Source organism: Cololabis saira, chromosome 17, assembly GCF_033807715.1.
Source record: "Cololabis saira isolate AMF1-May2022 chromosome 17, fColSai1.1, whole genome shotgun sequence".
NCBI classification, from domain to species: Eukaryota; Metazoa; Chordata; class Actinopteri; order Beloniformes; family Belonidae; genus Cololabis; species Cololabis saira.
The window spans coordinates 40,887,416-40,907,770 of NC_084603.1; the positions used below are offsets into that span (position 1 = coordinate 40,887,416).

At 42.3% G+C, this 20,355-nt stretch overlaps 1 protein-coding gene across 1 annotated transcript in view; it reads right to left on the reverse strand.

The window, feature by feature from the left end:
- Positions 1 to 16,336, reverse strand: part of LOC133463416 (collagen alpha-1(XIII) chain-like) — a 97,351-nt gene extending 81,015 nt beyond the window's left edge. The window contains exons 1-3 of the mRNA XM_061744949.1: positions 16,316 to 16,336; positions 7,536 to 7,571; positions 5,314 to 5,340 (exon numbers count right to left, since the gene is read on the reverse strand). Coding sequence (XP_061600933.1) covers positions 5,314 to 5,340; positions 7,536 to 7,538 — 30 coding nt within the window. The 5' untranslated portion in view covers positions 7,539 to 7,571; positions 16,316 to 16,336. The remainder of the gene's footprint in view (positions 1 to 5,313; positions 5,341 to 7,535; positions 7,572 to 16,315) is intronic.
- Between the last annotated feature and the right edge of the window lie 4,019 nt (positions 16,337 to 20,355).

Consider the following 20,355-nt stretch of genomic DNA (forward strand, 5'->3'; position numbering starts at 1 on the left):
ACTCACACTGAGTGGCAAAAAATCAGCAAAAATGACTGCAACTAGTAGGGGAAACTGTGGAAAAGACGGGATAACGGCCGATTATCGGCTTAAATTAAAGGCGGTTGGACTTGACAGTGACCCGTACAGTTACCCCAACAACCAGTGGTCCATGGACATTAATATTTGACCACGTTTCCTGATATTTATATGTACTTAATTTCTACGCCGGGGAAATACACGAAGCAAAGCTTGAAGGCTTACAAAAGTCTTGACGCTTGGTCCGACTTCAAGGCAGGATTTGTTGTAGAAATGAAAATAATGAGGACACTCAACTTTATGATTTGACCGTTTAACGTTAGCTACCCAAAAATCCAACATTACCTGATACAAAATGGGAACCGCAAATCCACGTTTCGGTAACTGGAATCCAGTCGATCCATTTGTCTCTCTTAAGCTCATTCTTCGGCAGTCTGTAAAATGATAACTCTGATTTCTTGCTAAATCTATGAGTACAGTCGATCGCACAACAGCTCTTTCCCATTTTAGATGTTTTCCAGTTGCTCAAACTGAAAGTTTACGCTGTCGCTCAGTCTTTCTGACACTCAGTCTTTCTGCCACTCAGTCTTTCTGACACTCAGTGGGCGTAACCCTGTCAAGTTGCATCTGTGACATCATTCCCTCTATTGAGCCAAAACAGTCATGGAATGGCAGTTACTATGACGCCAGCCCGTGCTCTACTTCTCATTGGCTGTTGGCTGCATGTGGCTGCTTCCACATGACTGTTGTGTGCTGCTGACGCCCCCCCCCACACACACCTCTGGTCATCCAGCTGCTGCTTCCACCTGCCTGCTGTGTGCTGCTGACGTCCCTGACTCCCCCAGTCTGGCCTTCGGCAGGAGGGTCCCCCCTTATGAGCCTGGTCCTGGTCCAGGTTTCTTCCCTCCTAACGGGGAGTTTTTCTTGCAACTGTTTGGCTTATGGCTTTTCTCCCACTAGGGGAGTTTTTACCTGCCATTGTTTATATAATAATTGCTCGGGGGTTTATGTTTATGTTTATGTTCATGTTCTGGGTCTCTGGAAAGCGTCTAGAGACAACATCTGTTGTATTAGACGCTATATGAATAAAATATAATTGAATTGAATTGAATTGGCTTACTCCAGATATTTGGGACACTAAACATCTTACAGTTGGATCTCTGAGGCGTTCACACATGCCGGTGGAGTAGTTTTCAACACAGGCTGCTGCCAAACGGCAGACTGGGCCTAAAACTGCAGCGTGAAAGCGGCGTCCCGCGTTTTGTTCTGTAGCTAAACAGAACTGAAGTGTCCGCATCGTTTATGGTTTTGATCCTGCAGTGTCCAGTGTTTCTCCAGCCACGCTACAGGACAAACAGCAGCGTGCCTCAACCCCCTCGCTTTGAAAAGAGAAGTTTGCTTCGCGACAGCGGCCGTCTCTGTAGCTCTCCTGACCGTCTCTGACCAATCCCACAAACCACTGAGGTCCCGCTCAGGTTTCCACCACTCTCCCTAATTAGCTTCTCTGCTCCAAAGGGTAAAGCTGCCGCTAGGACATGTCCGGTGGTCCCAGTCTTCCATGAGACAAAGTGATTGAAACAGAACATCCACAACATCAAAAAGAGCTTTTAGTACCTCATCTGCTTTCTTCAGCTTCAGTAAACCAGACAAGTGACGATCTGCAGGGATGTGGTTACTTTGGTTACGAGGGCGATGAGAGGTTAAAGTAGTCACCAGCAACGGCTAAACGAGCTAACGATGCCCACGATACAGAAACAGTTAAAAACGTGATTTAGCTTTACTGTCATTTGCTAAATGATCACCTTCTCCTTTAACTCATCAACCTTCACTGATAACATCTCCTGATATGTGATATCATGTTTTGTCAGTTTGCTGGTTTGTGTTCAGGTGTGTTTGTTAAAACAATTCACAAAAGGAAAGACATAAGCAATGATGATGTCATGAAACCATTTCCAGACAAATTGGAGTCCAATGATCTAGTGAGAGATACTATTCCCAAATGAAAAACAATCAAGACAGACCTCAATCCAGTCTCCAAGCTCAAATCATGCAATGCTCAGAGATATGCAAAAAACAAGAACAGCTCAGAGCTTTAGCTAAACCTAACCCTAGCCCTAACCCTAGCCCTAACCCTAACAACTAACCCTAACCCTAGCCCTAACAACTAACCCTAACCCTAACCCTAACAACTAACCCTAACCCTAACAACTAACCCCAACCCTAGCCCTAACAACTAACCCTAACCTTAACCCTAACCCTAGCCCTAACAACTAACCCTAACCTTAACCCTAGCCCTAACCCTAGCCCTAACCTTAACCCTAACCCTAGCCCTAACCCTAGCCCTAACCATAGCCCTAACCCTAACCCTAGCCCTAACAACTAACCCTAGCCTTAACCCTAGCCTTAACCTTAACCCTAGCCCTAACCCTAGCCCTAACCCTAACAACTAACCCTAACCCTAACCCTAGCCCTAACCCTAACAATTAACCCTAACCTTAACCCTAACCCTAGCCCTAGGCGTCACGACGGCATCACAACGGCGTCACAGCAACGCCATATGCTCTGCGTTGGTTTAACGCAGAACCATAATTCAAGCTTAAGCTGGAGTATTTTAAAGGACAATAGGTTATCTGTCCAACGACTAAAGCTTGGTGGAAACTCAGCAGACCAACAAATCTGCATCAGAATAAAAATAAAGAAATCAATGTTTTGGAACAACCTAGACAAAGTCTAGACCCAAACCTGATTAAGATGCTATGGTGGGACCTTAAAAGATCTGTGAATTAATGAATATCCAAAAAACCTCAATGAACTACTAGCAGTGTTGTAAAAAAGAAGACTGGACCAAAACTCATCCATGAGACACTGAGACAGCTTAATTTTCTAGGGAACATTTCTAAAATGTTTCAAAGAAACAACTCAGAGTTTGCACAACTGACTGCTTCTTTGACAGAACAATAGGAAGCCTACTTGTTTTCATTTACACTACACATCTCTTAAAAACTCCTCAGCATTGGTTTTTATTTGGCGATACATTTAAAAAGGACATAATACAACTACAGCAGAGTTGACTTTCACTGTTGAACTCTGCGTCAACCTTCAGCAAACTGCAGCTGACATCCAATTCTTCTACATTTACCCTAGTGTGAATGAAAGCATTCATTTCCATTCTTATGCTCATGTCCTGCAGACTTTAACAGATTTATTTCATATTTAGCATATTTTTTAAACACTTTTGCAGTTTATACAGCCGAGTGGGAGAACTGAAGTGTACGGTAAAAGTCATCTGTCATATAATGTCTACCTTGAGGCAAATATCAGTCTTTTTTGCATCCAGCTGGCAGCTCAAATTAATGATTTAAGTGTTGCGCAACACACCAGTAACAACACAATTATCTCCAAATATTACCTGGTTTATGTCAAGTTCTTGTCAAAAATCTCCTCATGTACTCTGCTGTGGCCTCCATAAATGTCTCTCCACTTTCTCTGGGGAGCCTTAAATTAGCGCTTTCAGACACTTATGTGACAAATAGTTGCTATCGTGTTTCACAGTGTAAAGACTTCAGGTAATCCAACCGAGATGGAAAACCATTTACAGAGTGTGACCCCAGTGGTGTTTTAAAATACAGACCCAGGTTTGTGATATATATCACATGCTACCAGTGCGCTCAACCCTGAGCCCAGATCTGCACGTCTGAACGCCGTCGCGACTCAACGGGCCCAATCTGAGGAATGTTGCAAATGGGAGACTCAACCCTCCCAACTGGACTTTTTTCTAGCGACCCACGGCCTGGTCTGAGACAGGCCATAATAGAAGCTACAACACAGACTGGTGGAGCTCAGAACAGCTGGCCATGTTTTGATGATGTGTTCACTTAGCAGCTGCTTGGTGTTAAGATGTGGTGTTTATATGGCTAAAGCGGAGCTTTTCTCGTACCTTCGGTGTGCTGCATGGATATACTGTATGATTGATGCCTTATATGGGTGAAAAACACTTGCTCTTGATGAACTCTGGATCATGTGCCTGCAGGCCGCTCACTTGCAGCTGGCCGAGCAGTTCTGACATTTCCTAACCCATCTGACCGTCACACCGTGGTGGGGTTGTCTTGTCCTGGGCCTTTTTTGTCTTGTCATTTCCTGGTTTATTTTTGAAAGAAGTAACTCTACTCTCGTTTCAGGTCACTTACCCTTCCTCATGTGTCACCACACACCCTCCCTGATTCCTGATCATCACCCTCATGTGTTCAAATGGTCTGCGGCCCCGTTTCCACGTAGCAAAAACGGTGGTGTTTTCATGCGTTTTGGCCGTTCGTTTACACTAAAACGAAGCTCAAAGTCTCCAAAAACCATCATTTCTGAAAACTCCGGGCAAAGTGGAGATTTTCAAAAACTCCGTCTTCACGTTTGCTTGTAAACGGAGAGAAACGGACATTTAGGCTTCAGAACGTCACATTATGCGACAGAAACGTCACCAGCGTCATGTGTGTGACCTGTGTTTACAATTTGTTCGGCCACCGTCAATATTTTATTTTATTTTACCTTATTTATATTCTAACGTCACACTTAAAAGTAACTTCTCTGTCACTCCAAAAGAAAGACTCCCGTTCATCTTGGAAGTAACTGGAAGTTACTCGTGTCATTTGTTAATGTTTTTTTCCAGGATTCTGATTGGCTAGCATGACCTTATCTTCTCGTTACACTGCCCCCTGCAGGTTTGGCTGCTCATAGCACCTTAACAGATATTTATGCGGGTTCATGGAAATGATGGTATTTTTCAAAACGTAGAGGGGGAAATTGTGCCAGTGTGTTCGTCTCGGTTCATGTGCTTCACCCCAGCCGTCTTCACAGTTTTAGATCACAGTTGTTGCCACAGTTCTTATCAGTTTCCTCCAAGTGAGAGATTTCTTGTTGTAAGTCTTATATCGTAGTTGGATTTTCTAGTAAATTTTTGCATAGCCTTTTGTTTCCTCCATGTGGAGTGATTTTGAGTTTTGGTATTGATTAACCCTGCTTCTTCGTGAAGAAGCACGTTAGACAAAATATTTCATAGCCTGCTTTTTTTCTCCTTGGGATTAAACTGAAATTCTGATTAAAGACTCTAATACCCTGCATCTGCGTCCTGTGTATAGCATGATCGTGACACTGACTCAAACCAGCACGACGAAAGACGCCAAGCAGAAGCCAGATTTTTTTTGGACAAAGTTGTAGATTGGCTCTGATGTGTGTCAAATAATGATGTTTTTTTTCTTTTTTTTTTTTCTTTGTTTTTTTAAAGGCACATGCTCCTAAACTTACCTTCTCCCCTGGGTGTCCCTTTAAGCCCTGGGATCAGTCACAGCAGATACAGTCACATGCAAGTAGGTGAAGGGAGAAAGAGAGGAACCAGTGTTAGAGACGTGGAGAGGGTTCGGGACATGCAGCATCCTCAGCCCACTGATGGGGGAGTGGTGAAGGAGTTACAGGGAGCTGCAGTACAAATGTGGAGGTCAGGTGGAGCTAAATGGAAGCTGCAAACAAACTACCGTATTTTCTGGACTATAAGCTGCTACTTTTTTCATAGGTTTTAAACCATGCAGCTTATACAAAGGTGCAGCTATTCTGTAGATTTTTCTTCCACCACTCGGGGGCGCTCTAACCGGAATTAGAATCAAAACTAAGACAAAATAAATGCAAAGAAGAATACGCTACTTCTTCTTTAGCAGATAGAAGTAGAAGCAGACTTCAAACAGATAAATAGATAAATAAATACCGGTTATTTTCTCTTGGTTCTGTCCCGTTTTAATCAGCAAAGTTGCTGTCGTGTTAAAAGACACTGTTAGGAAAGGATCTATTTAGGTACAATATGTACATCATTTAAAAATAGAGCGGATGGGGCTTATATGCAGGTGCGGCTTATAGTCCAGAAAATATATTGTCAGATTTTCTCACAGCTTTTGACTGAACATCCTTTCTTATGGTGGAATCATTCAGCATACTTTTTACTTCACATTTTCTTTGGAAAATGATTAATAAGCTATTTTATACCACCAAGTAACCCCTTTTAAAAGGGCCACGCTAAAATACGAGACAGTTGTGTTTAGCAGCTTTGTTGCTAGATTGAGTGCATTTACAAGGACAGCAATGTCTAACATTAATCTGATTAAGGCTGCAAGGAAACAGCAAACAGGTGCAGTAATCTGCATCAAGCTCTTAAGTCAAGTAAACAATAATTGTATTAAGATATGTGGAGTATTTTGATAGTAACACCACCATAAACACCTGCAAATAAGACACATAAGACACATGTGACACAGTATCAACCAAAAGTAGAGTTGTGTGTTTAACCGCTTCAGCAAAGCCGCTACATCTTCATCCCAGCATCCCAGTATTAAAACTACGTCTTTAGTCCTTCACTCAGAGACGTATATGTAGTTATCCTCTGTGCTGTATTACATTTGGGAGCAGAGACGGGCTTTTGGAGTCTGACTTACTCCTTTCTGAGTTCAGGACACTGTGCTGACATCATCTCAGTTTACTCTCTACAAGCAGAGTACTCTTTCCATGTTTTGTATTACTTTCTTAACTTCTGAGAAGTATACATTACTTTTATTTTTATTTTTTAGAGCAGGGGTCTTCAACCTTTTTTACCCCAGAGACTCTTGGATGAGAGAAAAACAGAGCAGGGATCCCTGATTGTAATTCTTATTTTTTCCCTTTTTTTTAATGTGTCAAAGTTTAAGCCTGGCTTATAATAACTTTTGAATGTGTTTTATTCTGCTTATATCACCTTATTAACCAATTCCTGACTGGGTTATTAGCCTAGGTTATTTGTCCTCGTCAGACGTGGAAGGAGTAACGTTAGGCCGAGCTGGAACGTTACAATCTCCAGCTTTAGGCTTCGTTATTGTCACTAATTTATCCTTCAGGTCTAACTAGCGTTAAATAAGAAATAGACAAGTCAATTTCGCACGAATTTTCTTTTCTTACGGCTAGCCAGCTCATTTTCCCACTCTAAAGTTGACATTAGTCACATGACTCACGTCATAGGAATCATTTATGTAGAGTTGGAGACTAAATAGTTATTGTCAAAAGTTGATTATTATCGTCTGTTAATGGAGTTTTCTCAATCAGATTATATATATATATATATATATATATATATATATATATATATATATATATATATATATATATATATATATATATATATATATATATATATTTTTTTTTTTTTTTTTTTAATTATTTTGGTTAAAATTGCCTTTATTTCTTCTTAAGTTGTTGGACCCCCTGCAGGACCTCCGTGACCCCTAGGGGGGCCGCGGAACCCCAGTTGAAGACCCCTGTTTTAGAGCATGTGAGCAGTTTCTTTTACGTCATAGGCCTACCTGTAACTTTTATTCCAAATTACAGAAACAAGTCTTAATTAATAAGAGTACTGATAAGTTGCTGTATTGATAACGATATGCTTGCCTGATTATATTTCACATTTGCTTTGCAACCACGAGTGTGTTTGGACGCAGGAAACGGTCACTCACCATTCTTCCAGGAATTCCCAAACTTCCTTTGCCGCCCTATTGACCAATACAGATTCAGAAGGAATGGGGATCAATATGATCATTAGACTGACGTGAATTCTTAAAGGGATACTGTGACTTACAGGTGCTTTGTCACTTTAGATTCACAAGTAATCTAATCAGAATTGAATGGTAAACTATTCCCACTGATGTGGCATAACAGAAGCAGTTGCTACGGTGATTCAGTGCCATTAATTAGAGATGAAAGAAGAAACGTTGCTCATGCAGGGGATTGAATGTCCTCGTGTCATGGTATCCCTTTAAGGACAGGAATCATGTGTTAGTCATGTGACCGTGCCATGCCTGCAGCTGAGAGCAGAGAGGAGCAGATGTGGATGCAGTCATGCCAGGGCTGGACTCCTGCTGGAGGATCTTTGGAACACTGACTACGTTTACATGCAGTCAAAATTGGGGTTATTGCTAATATTCCGGTTACTGAAACATTGGGAATATTCCGTTTACATGGTAATTAATCATTCAGGATATCTGGATCAAACCAGCGACGCACGGAGAACATCATGACGCAATTCCCGTCATTTCTGCTTCTTCTTCCTGTATCCAAATTCAAAACAAATGCTGCTTTTCTCTCACCTTCTTGTAAATCTTCTATCCCGGTACTTTCTACCGTCTACAAATGCAGAAATGTTCATATCCTTCATTACATTTATGAAGTGATTAGTCTCCTCCTGGTCTTGGTTTCTCCGTGTTTAGAAGAACTTCCTGGACTCAAAAGACCAGGATTCCTTGTGAACAGAGCATGTGCAGAAAACAAATTCCTGTTCCGTTTGATGGGGATATTCCGTTTGGCGTTTACATGACCAGATATTCGGGTTTTAAAAGGAGTAACCTAGGGGTCATATTGGGGTTTTTAAAAACCCGAATATGAGCAAATTCGGGTTATTCAAAGGGGTTATTGGTGTTTACATGGCCGTGCAAATTCATATTCCGTGCATCTTCAGCTTTAAGAATACTTGTGTGCTTCGGCATCTACTTTCACTTTACATCATACAGCTGTAAGCTTTCATGCCACTCACGTTTTAGGTCAAAATAACTTACTTAAGTGTCTGAAAGTCTCAACAAAACAAAGATCCGAGCTCTAATGTTCTCCTGACAACTGTATCAACAGCCAAACAGTCAGCGTTACTTACATGTGATGTGTGTGTGTGTGTGTGTGTGTGTGTGTGTGTGTGTGTGTGTGTAGGGGCAACACTCAGCTCACAGCTGATTGTAAATTAGGCAGAAAAACATTTCAATCAAAATAGTTTATTCATTTTTTGTCACTGTAATTTGAAAGATTGAGGGATTCATTTTTCACATAATTGTATTTTTCTTAACACATATGGAAACAATTCATGTTAACTGGATATAAGAGATAGTTAAGGCCAGCAGAAGAAATGTATCCATCAATTGTATTAAAAAAAATGTTTTCTGCCTTTGACATTTTAATCAAACTGCTCCCCTCATCTCCTGCACACGCTGTGTCTGGATATAGATTCATCTGTTTTTAGTCCTGCTGCATCACATGTGCTGGTATCTCTGTCATTAGTTTGTGGTGTATTTTTTAAGCCTTTAAATACGATCACGCTGCAGCTGCAGCTCTTTGAAGCCCTGTCCAAGGTCCTGATATAAACCCAGCCCTCGGGGAGAACATGGCACCAGCAAATGTGGCTTTAATCCAGAGACGGGGGCTTTTTCAAAGTGCCTAGCATGATTATTTGCTATTTCCACAAAATACAGCCTTCGCTAGACTCTGTTTTTATAGCCATGAGATGAATTGAGTGTTTTGTAAAACCTCATTCAGGTCATATTTTACACGGCATTCCACTGAAAGAATCTAAATGGTTGCAATTTCTCTGTTTTCCGTTCAACTTTCCCTCATACCTTTCACTCTGTTATGTGATTCTCAAATTATTAGCGCCTTCAGAGCGTCTTCTCCATTAGGGTTTTCACCACACGCTCACACAGCGGGCCTCGCTCTGACAAACTGGCTACACTCAGCAGGATTTATTCGGGGCCCAGAGCGGTGCGGTGTCGGGCCGGCTCAGGCTTATTTACAGCCTGGACGTGCCTTGGCTGAGCCCCCGACTCCCACCAAAACACAAACACAGCCCAGCACAGTCACCAGCACCCGCCTCCGTTTACCGCCAATGAAGACTTATTCAACGGATGAAAGCACATAAATCATGTTAGCTTTCACTGATCACAAGTGAATTATTTATTTTTCCTTATTGATCGCAACAGTACTGTAGTAATAAGTCTCTAAGTGTTGTGCACCTGGAAACAGACATACAAGTAATGTGTGTTGCAAAAGGTGAGGAGGGAATACTGTACTTAAACGCCATCCATCTTAACAGAGCAGTCGACTTCCTTTGGTTTATCAGACCTTAAATGCTACATTTACTACATTCAATGAAAACACAGCTTGATTTCAAGGCTTATTAGGTCTGGACCTAAATATTTGAATATGCAGAAGTGGAAATCCAGGTTTCAGTACTGGTATCCAGGGTTTTTTAAAACTGAATCAGCTTATGGTGCAGTCCCTGTCTCCACTGCCACATTATCCTGCTGTAAAGGGAAACTAAAAAAGTATCTTGAGAAGCTTCCCTTACCAATACACGTGCAATCATTTTAATGTCTTTGTCATGTACAATGTACCTCTGTTCTCTGTCTGAAGCACGTTGAGTTTGCACCTGTAGTATAAAATTTGCTTTTTCAAATAAATCCAAAAAATCCCCTCAATGCTGTTAGTAGTTGATCATACTGCAGACACACTAATGTTGCTGCAGTGCACCACTTTTAAGCTTTTTTTTTTTTTAAATTTGGTATACGTAAATACTCAGTAAAATTGCACAATATATTTGCTTGCAATAGTTAGTAACTCATTAAAACTATTTTTGGCCTCCAGATCATGTGGATGGAACCTCCACCTGGAGCTGTGAGCAACACTCTTCACAAGGCATGTGGGTTGCACCCACATGTTGACAGCCGATGTTGTGAAACGTTTTGAACTATGAGCCCTTGTTCCTTCATAATCTAAATGTATTATATGGTGTACATTATAAAGCCCAAATTGAGGAGTATTATTTCACCCCATTTAGATGATTGTAATGTTTTTTGACCAGTCTTAACAAAAACAAAGGTAAGGCATCTTCCTGGAACTAATAGGACTTGGTCGCCAAGTTGAAATCTGGGACGCGGCGGCCATGTTGGCAGCCTCGTGAGTGTAAACAAACAGCAGTGTAGTAGCAGTGTGGTAGCACCAAGTGAACAGATGCAACGCACAAAAAAAAGTTAAAATGCCGGAAAGGATCTGGAATTTACCGGGATACTTTAAACAAGGAAGCCAGGGACCGGTATATGGAGAAAATAACGGTTTGGATTCATTGCTGCAGTTCTGCACAACCAACGTCTTCAGCTACCTTGTTTGTGGTGTGAGCGCCTGCACTTCGGAGCAGTTCCGTTGCTATAAGTCGTTGGAGTCTCATGTGCCGTTCACTAATGGATGCAAGAGCTTCAGATCACAAAGCCGGCAAACAGTGGGAACAAAAGTTAAACTATTAGCGATCTTTTCCCCCATCTGTTATGTGCGGAGCGGTTTCACCCCACAACACAGCAACGGGTTACCATGGTTCACAGAATAACGGAAAGTAACGATTACAAGTAAGACACAATGAACAGGGAGCACGTCTGTACACAGTGCGCAGTGGTCCGAAGAGCAGCTAAGGTAGCATCCAACATGGCGGCTCCACCAAGTGGTGACGTCAAGACGACCAAGCCCTATTAAAGTGCTGACAAGACCCTTTTTTTATCATTTTAACTTTTCAAGGTCTGCATGGTTTTGTCAAACTCTGGGATCCTCTGGTCAGAAGGTTGTTGGTGGACTAACAGGCCTGACTTTCAACTTAGTGAGGGACTCATTCCTCTAAAGAAGTTGATCCACATTTAAGGAATGCCCTTCTTGTGTTTTTATGATGTGATTGCAACTATGCAACTTGATGGTAAAAGCAAGAAAAATGGGAATTTTTATTCTCAATTCTCTTTGTGCTTAAAAAGGTAAAGGATTTCTGGGCGACGTCCAGTCTGTTGACATTTGAAGAACAACCTAAACAAGAGACAGATCTAACTCCTACATCCTCCTGAGAAAACACAGCTCATCATGAACTCTTGTGCAGCGTGATTGTTCACGACTGCTTTGCCACCACGGAAGTCTGGATTACATCTGCATATCTGACAGATAATATACAGATATCTGTCTTTCATCACTCCCCATATTTTAACAATGCAATAACAATTAAAGCTGCAAGCAGCGATGAACGGGCCCTCGCGTGTGCAATTTCCACCAATAAAGGTCAAAGACTCAAAACGAAGTCCAATGACACCACCCATAACTCTTTATGTGAAATAATTCAAAAGTTATGGCAGAAAATAGGAACTATCAAATATAGACCAATCAGAAGAAGGGGCGGGGCTAATTTGCACCTATTAAGGTGAAGGAGTCAAATCCGAGTCCGATGACACCACCCACGAGTCTTTATGTCAAACCATTCAAAAGTTATGGCAGAAAGTAGGGACTACCAAATATGGACCAATCAGATACAGTAAAGGGAGGGCACGCATTTTGGCGTCTAGGTAACGCTTTTGACTGAGAAAAGTAATGCCCATTGTCGCAGGATGGAGACGCACATTTTGATGTATAACACCTGGGTGCACATTACGGCTTGGGCCGTATTAACTGCCGAAGAAATAGCATAAATTGCGCCAAAATTACACAACTAATTCAAAATGGCTGACTTCCTGTTCGGTTTGGGCCATGGCGCCAAGAGACTTTTCTTTAAGTTGCGACATGATACAGGTGTGTACCGATTTTCGTGCATGTACGTCAAGCCGTATTGTGGGGCTTGAGGCACAAAGTTTTCTAGGGGGCGCTGTTGAGCCATTTTGCCACACCCATTAATGCAAACCATTAAATATCACATTTTTCACCAGGCCTGGCTTGCATGCAAAATTTGGGGCATGTTTGGGGCACGTTTAGGGGGGCAAAAAGGCCCTAATTTCGTCGGGAAAATAAAAACGAGGAAAAAATTAAAACCAGAACATCTCCTACAAAGTTGTGGTTAAATTAGGCCAAAGCATCGACTTGCTGAATATGTCCAATATAAGGAAGTTAACCAAACTTAAGAAGCTACAATAAAAGTTTATAAAAGGACAGCAAAGGAGAAAAAAGAAAAAAAAAACCCTGTTCTTCAGTATATTTTAGGAAGAGTTGAAAAGCTTTAAATATCCAGGAGATTGTGTGGTACGCAGCAAATCTGCTCACTTTCCTGTTGAGTCGTGAGCAAATATCTCCATCTGTTTATTTATTTGAATTTCCAGTGACGGAGGAAAAAAAACATGCAACCTGCTGTGCTTTTGGAGAATATCTCAAAGTGATTTACAGTTAATGTTTTTTACATGTTCTGTTCAATAAAGAAAAAGAAAAACACATTTTGATCTACAAGAAAACCTGAATCATGGAAGAAACGAGCAGCGAGCAGCACCTTTCCTTTTCGTGAGGATTTTAAAGTGCAGCATTGTAGAAGGTGGAAGACTTTGGCAGACAGAGGCAGAATCTGCAGAAGTTGTAAAATTTTACATTATGACATCCAAATGTTAAAAGAGCAACTGTTTTCCAAATCATTTCCCCTCACGGTCAAATGTGGCTTGGGAACTTTTGTTTGTGTGTAAAAACTTTAGCCCATAAAAAATCGATGATCGCAGGTATGCAGACCTCTATAAAAGAAGACATTCTGGCAGTCTGCTGGTCAGGTGTGTGTTGACACACTGCCAAGAGGGGAAAACATAAGCAATGGCCTTAGAGACAACTGTTGCTGCACATCAATAGTAAAGGGTTATAAAAGTATTTCCAAACAATTTTGAGTTCAACGGTTTACAGTAAAAACCATTTTTAACACGTGGAAAACAACCATGACAGTTTCCCAGGAAGATATATCCCAGAAAATTGATGCCAACTTCAGACTATACAACTCTCAGAGACCAAGACATTTAGGAAAAACAAGCGAGAATCCCAAATGAGTATTTGAACAACCCACAAGGCTTGTTTCAGAGTCCATCTGTCCAAGAGACTATGAACACATGAGACTATGAACACATGAGTCGAATGTGGAGTCGCTTGGCCTTATTGCCCAATGCCTTGTTAGCCGAAAGGCAGACATTGCTGCTCCGCGGCCAGAGCACCCGGACAACTTGCAGTCATTAGTCCCTTTTCCATTAGCAGGGAACCTGGGTAAAAAACTGGGAGGCTAAAATTATAACTGACCCGACCTTCCCCTCAGTCTTAAACCAGTGTCTATTTACAGTACCGGAGCTGGTCGGATGTTCTGACTTAGCAAAGTCCCTGACCCTCCACCTGGTGGTGTCAGTGCACCACTTGTAATGTTTGATAACTGCCACTAAATACAAGAAGAGCAGTAACTAAAATGAGATGAGTTGGTGCTGTGTTTCTGTTTGCATAGACTGCAACGAAGACACGACTTTAACTTCAAGGAGCACTCTGAGATATGGAGCTAGAACAGTCTCATAATTCACAAATACACACGCCGATCCACAAATGGATCGGCGTGTGTTCACACGTGAATTCACACGTGGGGAGGGGAGTCTCAAAAGTCACACGCAAATCCAGCGCAGCTCACAGACAAAAAAAACGTTTGTAAATCAGGTTATATTAGTGTGTGCATCAAAAATACATTTGTGTATCTTGTCCTAAACACGTGTGAATCGGTCTGTGCATTTGTGAATCTTGTCCTGTGCATTTGTGAATTTTGTCCTGTGCATTTGCGGATCGGCGTGTGCATTTGTGAATCGGTCTGTGCATTTGTGAATTTTGTCCTGTGTATTTGTGGATCGACGTGTGCATTTGTGAATTATGAGACTGTTCTAGCTCCATACTCTGACACGGCTAAACAAAGCCATCACCGGCCCACCGGTGGGCTGCTCTGAGTCCAGTCTCAGCCTGCCAGTCCGAATCCACAGCAGGCACATCTTTGGCCCTGTAGAAGTCTCTGAAAATGTTCATTGCGGGGCTAGTCCTGGTAATGGAGACACATGTCCATCAATTAGACCCTGTAAATTGTCCATCAATTAGACCCTTAAATCTGGGTACAGTGACCGAAACAACCGAAGTCAAATTCCCTGTCAGGCATGTTCATACTTGGCCAATAAAGTTTATTCTTCTATTCTATTCTTTTGTAAAACTATCCTGGACCCAAGAACCATGTGAGACTCTGATAAACTTTGGAACTACAAGATGCTGAACCATGGATGTACCTAGTATTGTGACCATAATCGTTTTCTTTTTAGTTTCCTTTTTGGGAAATAAGTAATAAGGCAATTCAAAAAATGAATGTATTGTAGTTTGTATGAAGATGTATTTACCTAACTAATACCTTTATTTTTGTGTTTCTTCAACGAATTGCAAAGGCTGACTTTAATCACTGGAGTAATTCCAAGTGTCCAGGTGGAGCCCTGAGGAGCTGGAATAGAGGGTCTGCATTGACGTCACTTCCCCACTGGACCAGCCCCCTTACTGGCACTGAGTGGGTAAAACATCAGCAAAAACAGCTGCAACTAGTGGAGAAGACGGGATAACAGCTGATTATCAGCTTACATTAAAGGCAGTTGGACTTGACAGTGACCTGTACAGTTACCCCAAGAACCAGTGGTCCATGGACATTAATATTTGGTACAGTTACCAAGAACCAGTGGTCCATGGCCATTAATATTTGGTACAGTTACCAAGAACCAGTGGTCCATGGACATTAATATTTGGTACAGTTACCAAGAACCAGTGGTCCATGGACATTAATATTTGGTACAGTTACCAAGAACCAGTGGTCCATGGACATTAATATTTGGTACAGTTACCAAGAACCAGTGGTCCATGGACATTAATATTTGGCCACAAATCCAGTTTCCTGATATTTATATGTACTTAATTTCTACGCCGGGGAAATACACGAAGCAAAGCTTGAAGGCTTACAAAAGTCTTGATGCTTGGTCCGACTTCAAGGCAGGATTTGTTGTAGAAATTAAAGTGATGAGGACACCGAACTTTATGATTTGACCGTTTAACGTTAGCTACCCAAAAATCCAACATTACCTGATACAAAATGGGAACCACAAATCCACGTTTCGGTGCTGGAATCCAGTTGTTTCTGTGAATTGCAGCGATCCATTTGTCTCTCTTAAGCTTATTTTTTGGCGGTCTGTGAAACGATAACTCAGATTTCTTGCTAAATCTATGAGTCCAGTCGATCGCACAACAGCTCTTTCCCATTTTAGATGTTTTCCAGTTGCTCAAACTGAAAGTTTACGCTGACACTCAGTCTTTCTGACACTCAGTCTTTCTGCCACTCAGTCTTTCTGACACTCAGTCTTTCTGACACTCAGTGGGCGTAACCCGCTGTGAAGTCGCATCTGTGACGTCATGTGCATTCCCTCTATAGGCTCCTGGCCCCTGGACAGGACTCAACGGGTATTTAACATGGATGGATGGAGATGTGGTATGTTAGTGAAAACTATTAAAACTGTCCCAGAGACACCTTTGGAAGTATTGTGATCTAAATGGAGACAGTTCCAGGCAGCAGGCAACATGCAGAGAGATCACTACTGCAGCGGTCACCACTTAAGCATGCAATTTTAGTTCCACAGAGAGACACACAGACACAAGTTAACGAGACAGTTACCGGAAAGCCGGCTCGTCCAGGAGGACCCTGAAAAAGGGGTGCAAGAAAATTGGTACAAAAAGGAAAGAGTACATTTTACAGATAAAGTCCACACAATGAGACACCTGCGCTGAACTGAGCCAAAATAAAAAGACTAGGACAGAGGTGGATACCACCTTGTTCCTGTGTTTTATTTTAACCCATCAGCTCAGTGACAGTACACAATAATACACTGTTGATGCAGTGGCATGCCACTTCAAAAACACCACAAATACTCATGCACATGTTGGTATTAGGTGAACGGATGCTCAAGTCTTTGTGATTCTGCATGAGAAACCCTGTCCAGACCTCTGAACCGGCCTCTCTCGGCCTGGACGTCCTGTTAAAGCGGACATGGCGGCTACGGTACGTTCATGCTGGCATCCATCACACAACAAAAGACAAGAAACAAGAACACGAGGACCTCCTTTCAGCAGCGGCTACAAACAAGAGGGAGCACTTTGAAACAGTCCAAAGGGTTTTGTTTTCACTCCGGAGACAAATCGTATATGAAGGACCAAAAGTTAATTGGGGGGAAGTAGAACAGGAACTCTTGACTTTTCCTGGAAGCCGTGGAGGAGCTGGCGCTGAAGAGAGCGGCTTTCTCCTCGGTTTGGGAACGTCATCATTATTCTTCAAAGAGGACTGTGTCAGAGCGACCTGAGATACTGGATCTACTGATCGTAGTCCTTTGAAACCGAACATTTGAAACAGACATCCTCTAGTTTTTAATGGATTTTTACCAAATATATATTTTTTAATCATTTTAATACGGCATTACCTTTGTGTCACTAGACATGTCTTTAGTCCGTCCCTCAGCAATGTATATGTAGTTATCCTCTGTGCTGTATTACATTTGGGAGCAGAGACAGGCTTTTGGGCTGCTCTGACTTACTCCTTTCTGGGTTCAGGACACTGTGACTTGTACATCATTTAGTTTTACTCTCTACAAGCAGAGTACTCTTTCCATGTTTTTTATTATTTTCTTAACTTCTGAGAATGACTTTTATTTTTATTTTTTAGAGCATGTGAGCATTTTCTTTTATGTCATACCTGTAACTTTTATTCCTCAAAGAGGACTGTGTGAGAACAACCTGAGATACTGGATCTACTGATCGTAGTCCTTTGAAACCTAACATTTGAAACATCCTCTAGTTTTTGATGGATTTTTACCAAATATAATTTTTTTTAAAATCATTTTAATACGGCATTAGCTTTGTGTCATTAGACATGTTGAAAAGTGAGTACATGCTCTGCTAATTATATATGTGTTTATTTTTGGTGGGTAACAATCACCGTAGGGTAACAGCGCGGAGTCGGCCGGCGTGTGGCCAGAAGAGCTAAACGCTTGGCAACAAGGACGAGCCGGGCTCTGGCGGGCAACTGCAGCTCGTCAGCTCATCTATGGAGAAGTTAAAGAGCATATACCGCTAGTTTCTCCTTTCATCAAGGCAGGGAAGAGTATCAGGCCAGAATAGATGAATGTCACCAAGCAGTGACTAAGTTTGTGGCGTTGAACATGTTACTGGACATTCTTGTGTAATTGCCACAGAATAATATGTTGTATTTACTTAATTTCTACAGAAGAATATTTATATTATCATTATTATTTTATATTCATGTTCAAAACAAATCATTTTTTCTGGGGACCCCCTGGCACACCAACGAGGAGCCCAAGGCTGGGCCTCTTAAGACCTCACTGTTGACCTCACCTTTATTTTTTTGTTCAAAGTTGATGCTAATCGATCTGTTTGTTTTCCTTTTTTCCAAATGAGAATCGATAAAGAATAAGATTCCCATCCTTATGCATGAGGTGCACTGCCAGGTGCTGAGTGTGAACATGCTGCACCAAGGTGCTGCCCGGCCCGGCAGCCAGCGGCTCTCCGGGGAACGTCTGGACGGGGCAAAGGTCAGCCCACACCGGAAGGAACCCTTCACTTGAACTACACAGGAACCCTCCAACATGTGGCTCCCATTTGGCCAAGTGCTTCTGAATGAATGGGGGGGGGGGTGTACTTGGCAATCGTACGTGGCGTGTACGGTCTCATGGGGGCTTCTCTGCTCAATAAGACGTGGTCTGGGCTGGACGGGAGAGGGCTTTGATTAGGTCCAGTTCTGCTGGTGTTATTTTAGGCAGGACTTTTGCATCGCTACGACCGGACACGTACGTGAAGACGTTTGCAGTTGAAAAGACTGCCTGGACGAATATTAGGGTGCTTTCACACCTGTCCCGTTTGGAGCAGTTGTTCCGAAACAGGGAGCGTTTCCCCTTAAAGAACGCTCCCTGGTTTGGTACATGTGAACACAGCAATCCTGCTCGGATGCGGGACAAAACAAGCTAGGCGAGATCCTAGGAGAGGTGGTCTCGGATCGCTTCCATTCCAGACCTGGAGCGGTTCGTTTGCAGTGAGAACAGAATCCACACAGCAACCAACACAACTCACTCATAACTGTGGTTCAACCTCCATAGTTGTTGTTTTTCCCAGAAGAGGAAACTCCTTCCGTGTTCATTTCTGACCAATTGGAGAACAGTTGGTTCGTGGCCTTTGTTAACAGCTTTGAACCGCAACAGACGGTTGCCTTGTGAACACAAACGCCACAAACGAAAAACCAAACAACTGTATCGATTTAGCCCCTGAATCGGAACAAAACAAACGGGCCACAGGTCTGAAAGCACTCCCTTAAACCGCGTTACGTGTTTTGATGTTTTGACTGGCAGCTCAGAGCGAGATCTCTCTTGATTGTGATTATTAAAGTGCTTAGGGATGGGCGGTATGGACTAAAAGATTCATCACGATCATTTCTGGCATTTATCCCGATAACGATAAAAATGACGATAAAAAAAATACCAATTCAACTCCACCTTTGTAACTATAAATCTATCACCACATTCAGTCTTTGGAGCCCCCAAATCACTGCTCTAAAAGATACTAAATGCTACTAAACTACACCAATTACATTGAATTGATGACTCAAGCTCCTCGCTCTCAGATCCGCCTTCCGCCATGTTTGTTCTTTCTTTCTTTCTGGCTCATTTCCTTCCTTCCTTCCTTCCTTCCTTCCTTCCTTCCTTCCTTCCTTCCTTCCTTCCTTCCTTCCTTCCTTCCTTCCTTCCTTCCTTCCTTCCTTCCTTCCTTCCTTCCTTCCTTCCTTCCTTCCTTCCTTCCTTCCTTCCTTCCTTCCTTTGATTTAACTCAGAACCATAAATCAGCTTTACACAAAAACATCATCAACAGGAATTTATCGTTTTTACCGCGAGATGACAAATTCTTACCGTGGGGAATTTTTTTTTCGGTATATCGTGAACGGTAAAATATCGCCTATTCCTAGTGCACATTATCAAACATAATTTATTATGCTTTTAAACAGGATGCAAAAAGCGTTTGAGCGGATGGATGAAGAGAGAAACGTGGTATCAGGTTAAAGTTTTCCCGGGTCTCTCTGAGCGCCGTGATGGACACTCGGGCTGAGAACACGGTCCCGTGTGAACGTGAGAAGAACTGGCTACTGCACAGAAAAGCGATGGATAACTCGGCCTTGAAGCGTGACATTCCCTTGTGGAGCTTCTGCATGGGACATTTAACTTCAGTTTACCTAAAGTCCATCTTCCCAGAAACCTGCACAGAGGGGGGTGATGGCTTTTTACTACAATCGCTTGCTCTGATCAAACGGATTTTAAAAAGGTGAGAAACTTTCTTGTTCTTCATTGTATTAGATTTCAAAGTCATAATAAATGAATCATCTTCCGAAAGTATTAATTTCTGTTATCGGTTGTTAAAAATAAGTGAGCGCGGTTGTTATTGCGGTGGCTTCCCGGCGAGGAAGTGCCGGTGTCGGACCAGTTGTGGGTCAGCCTGTCTTTTCCCAAGGTGCTCCAATTTCCTGTAAAGGTGTGGGTAACGGCCGTCTGCCTGCGTGCAGATGGCAGACCTGCTCACAGTTCACTAGCCTCCACAAACACCGACCAGAGGAAAACAGATCAAATGTCCAAGAAATCTCCATTCCCTGGATATTTGAGAAAA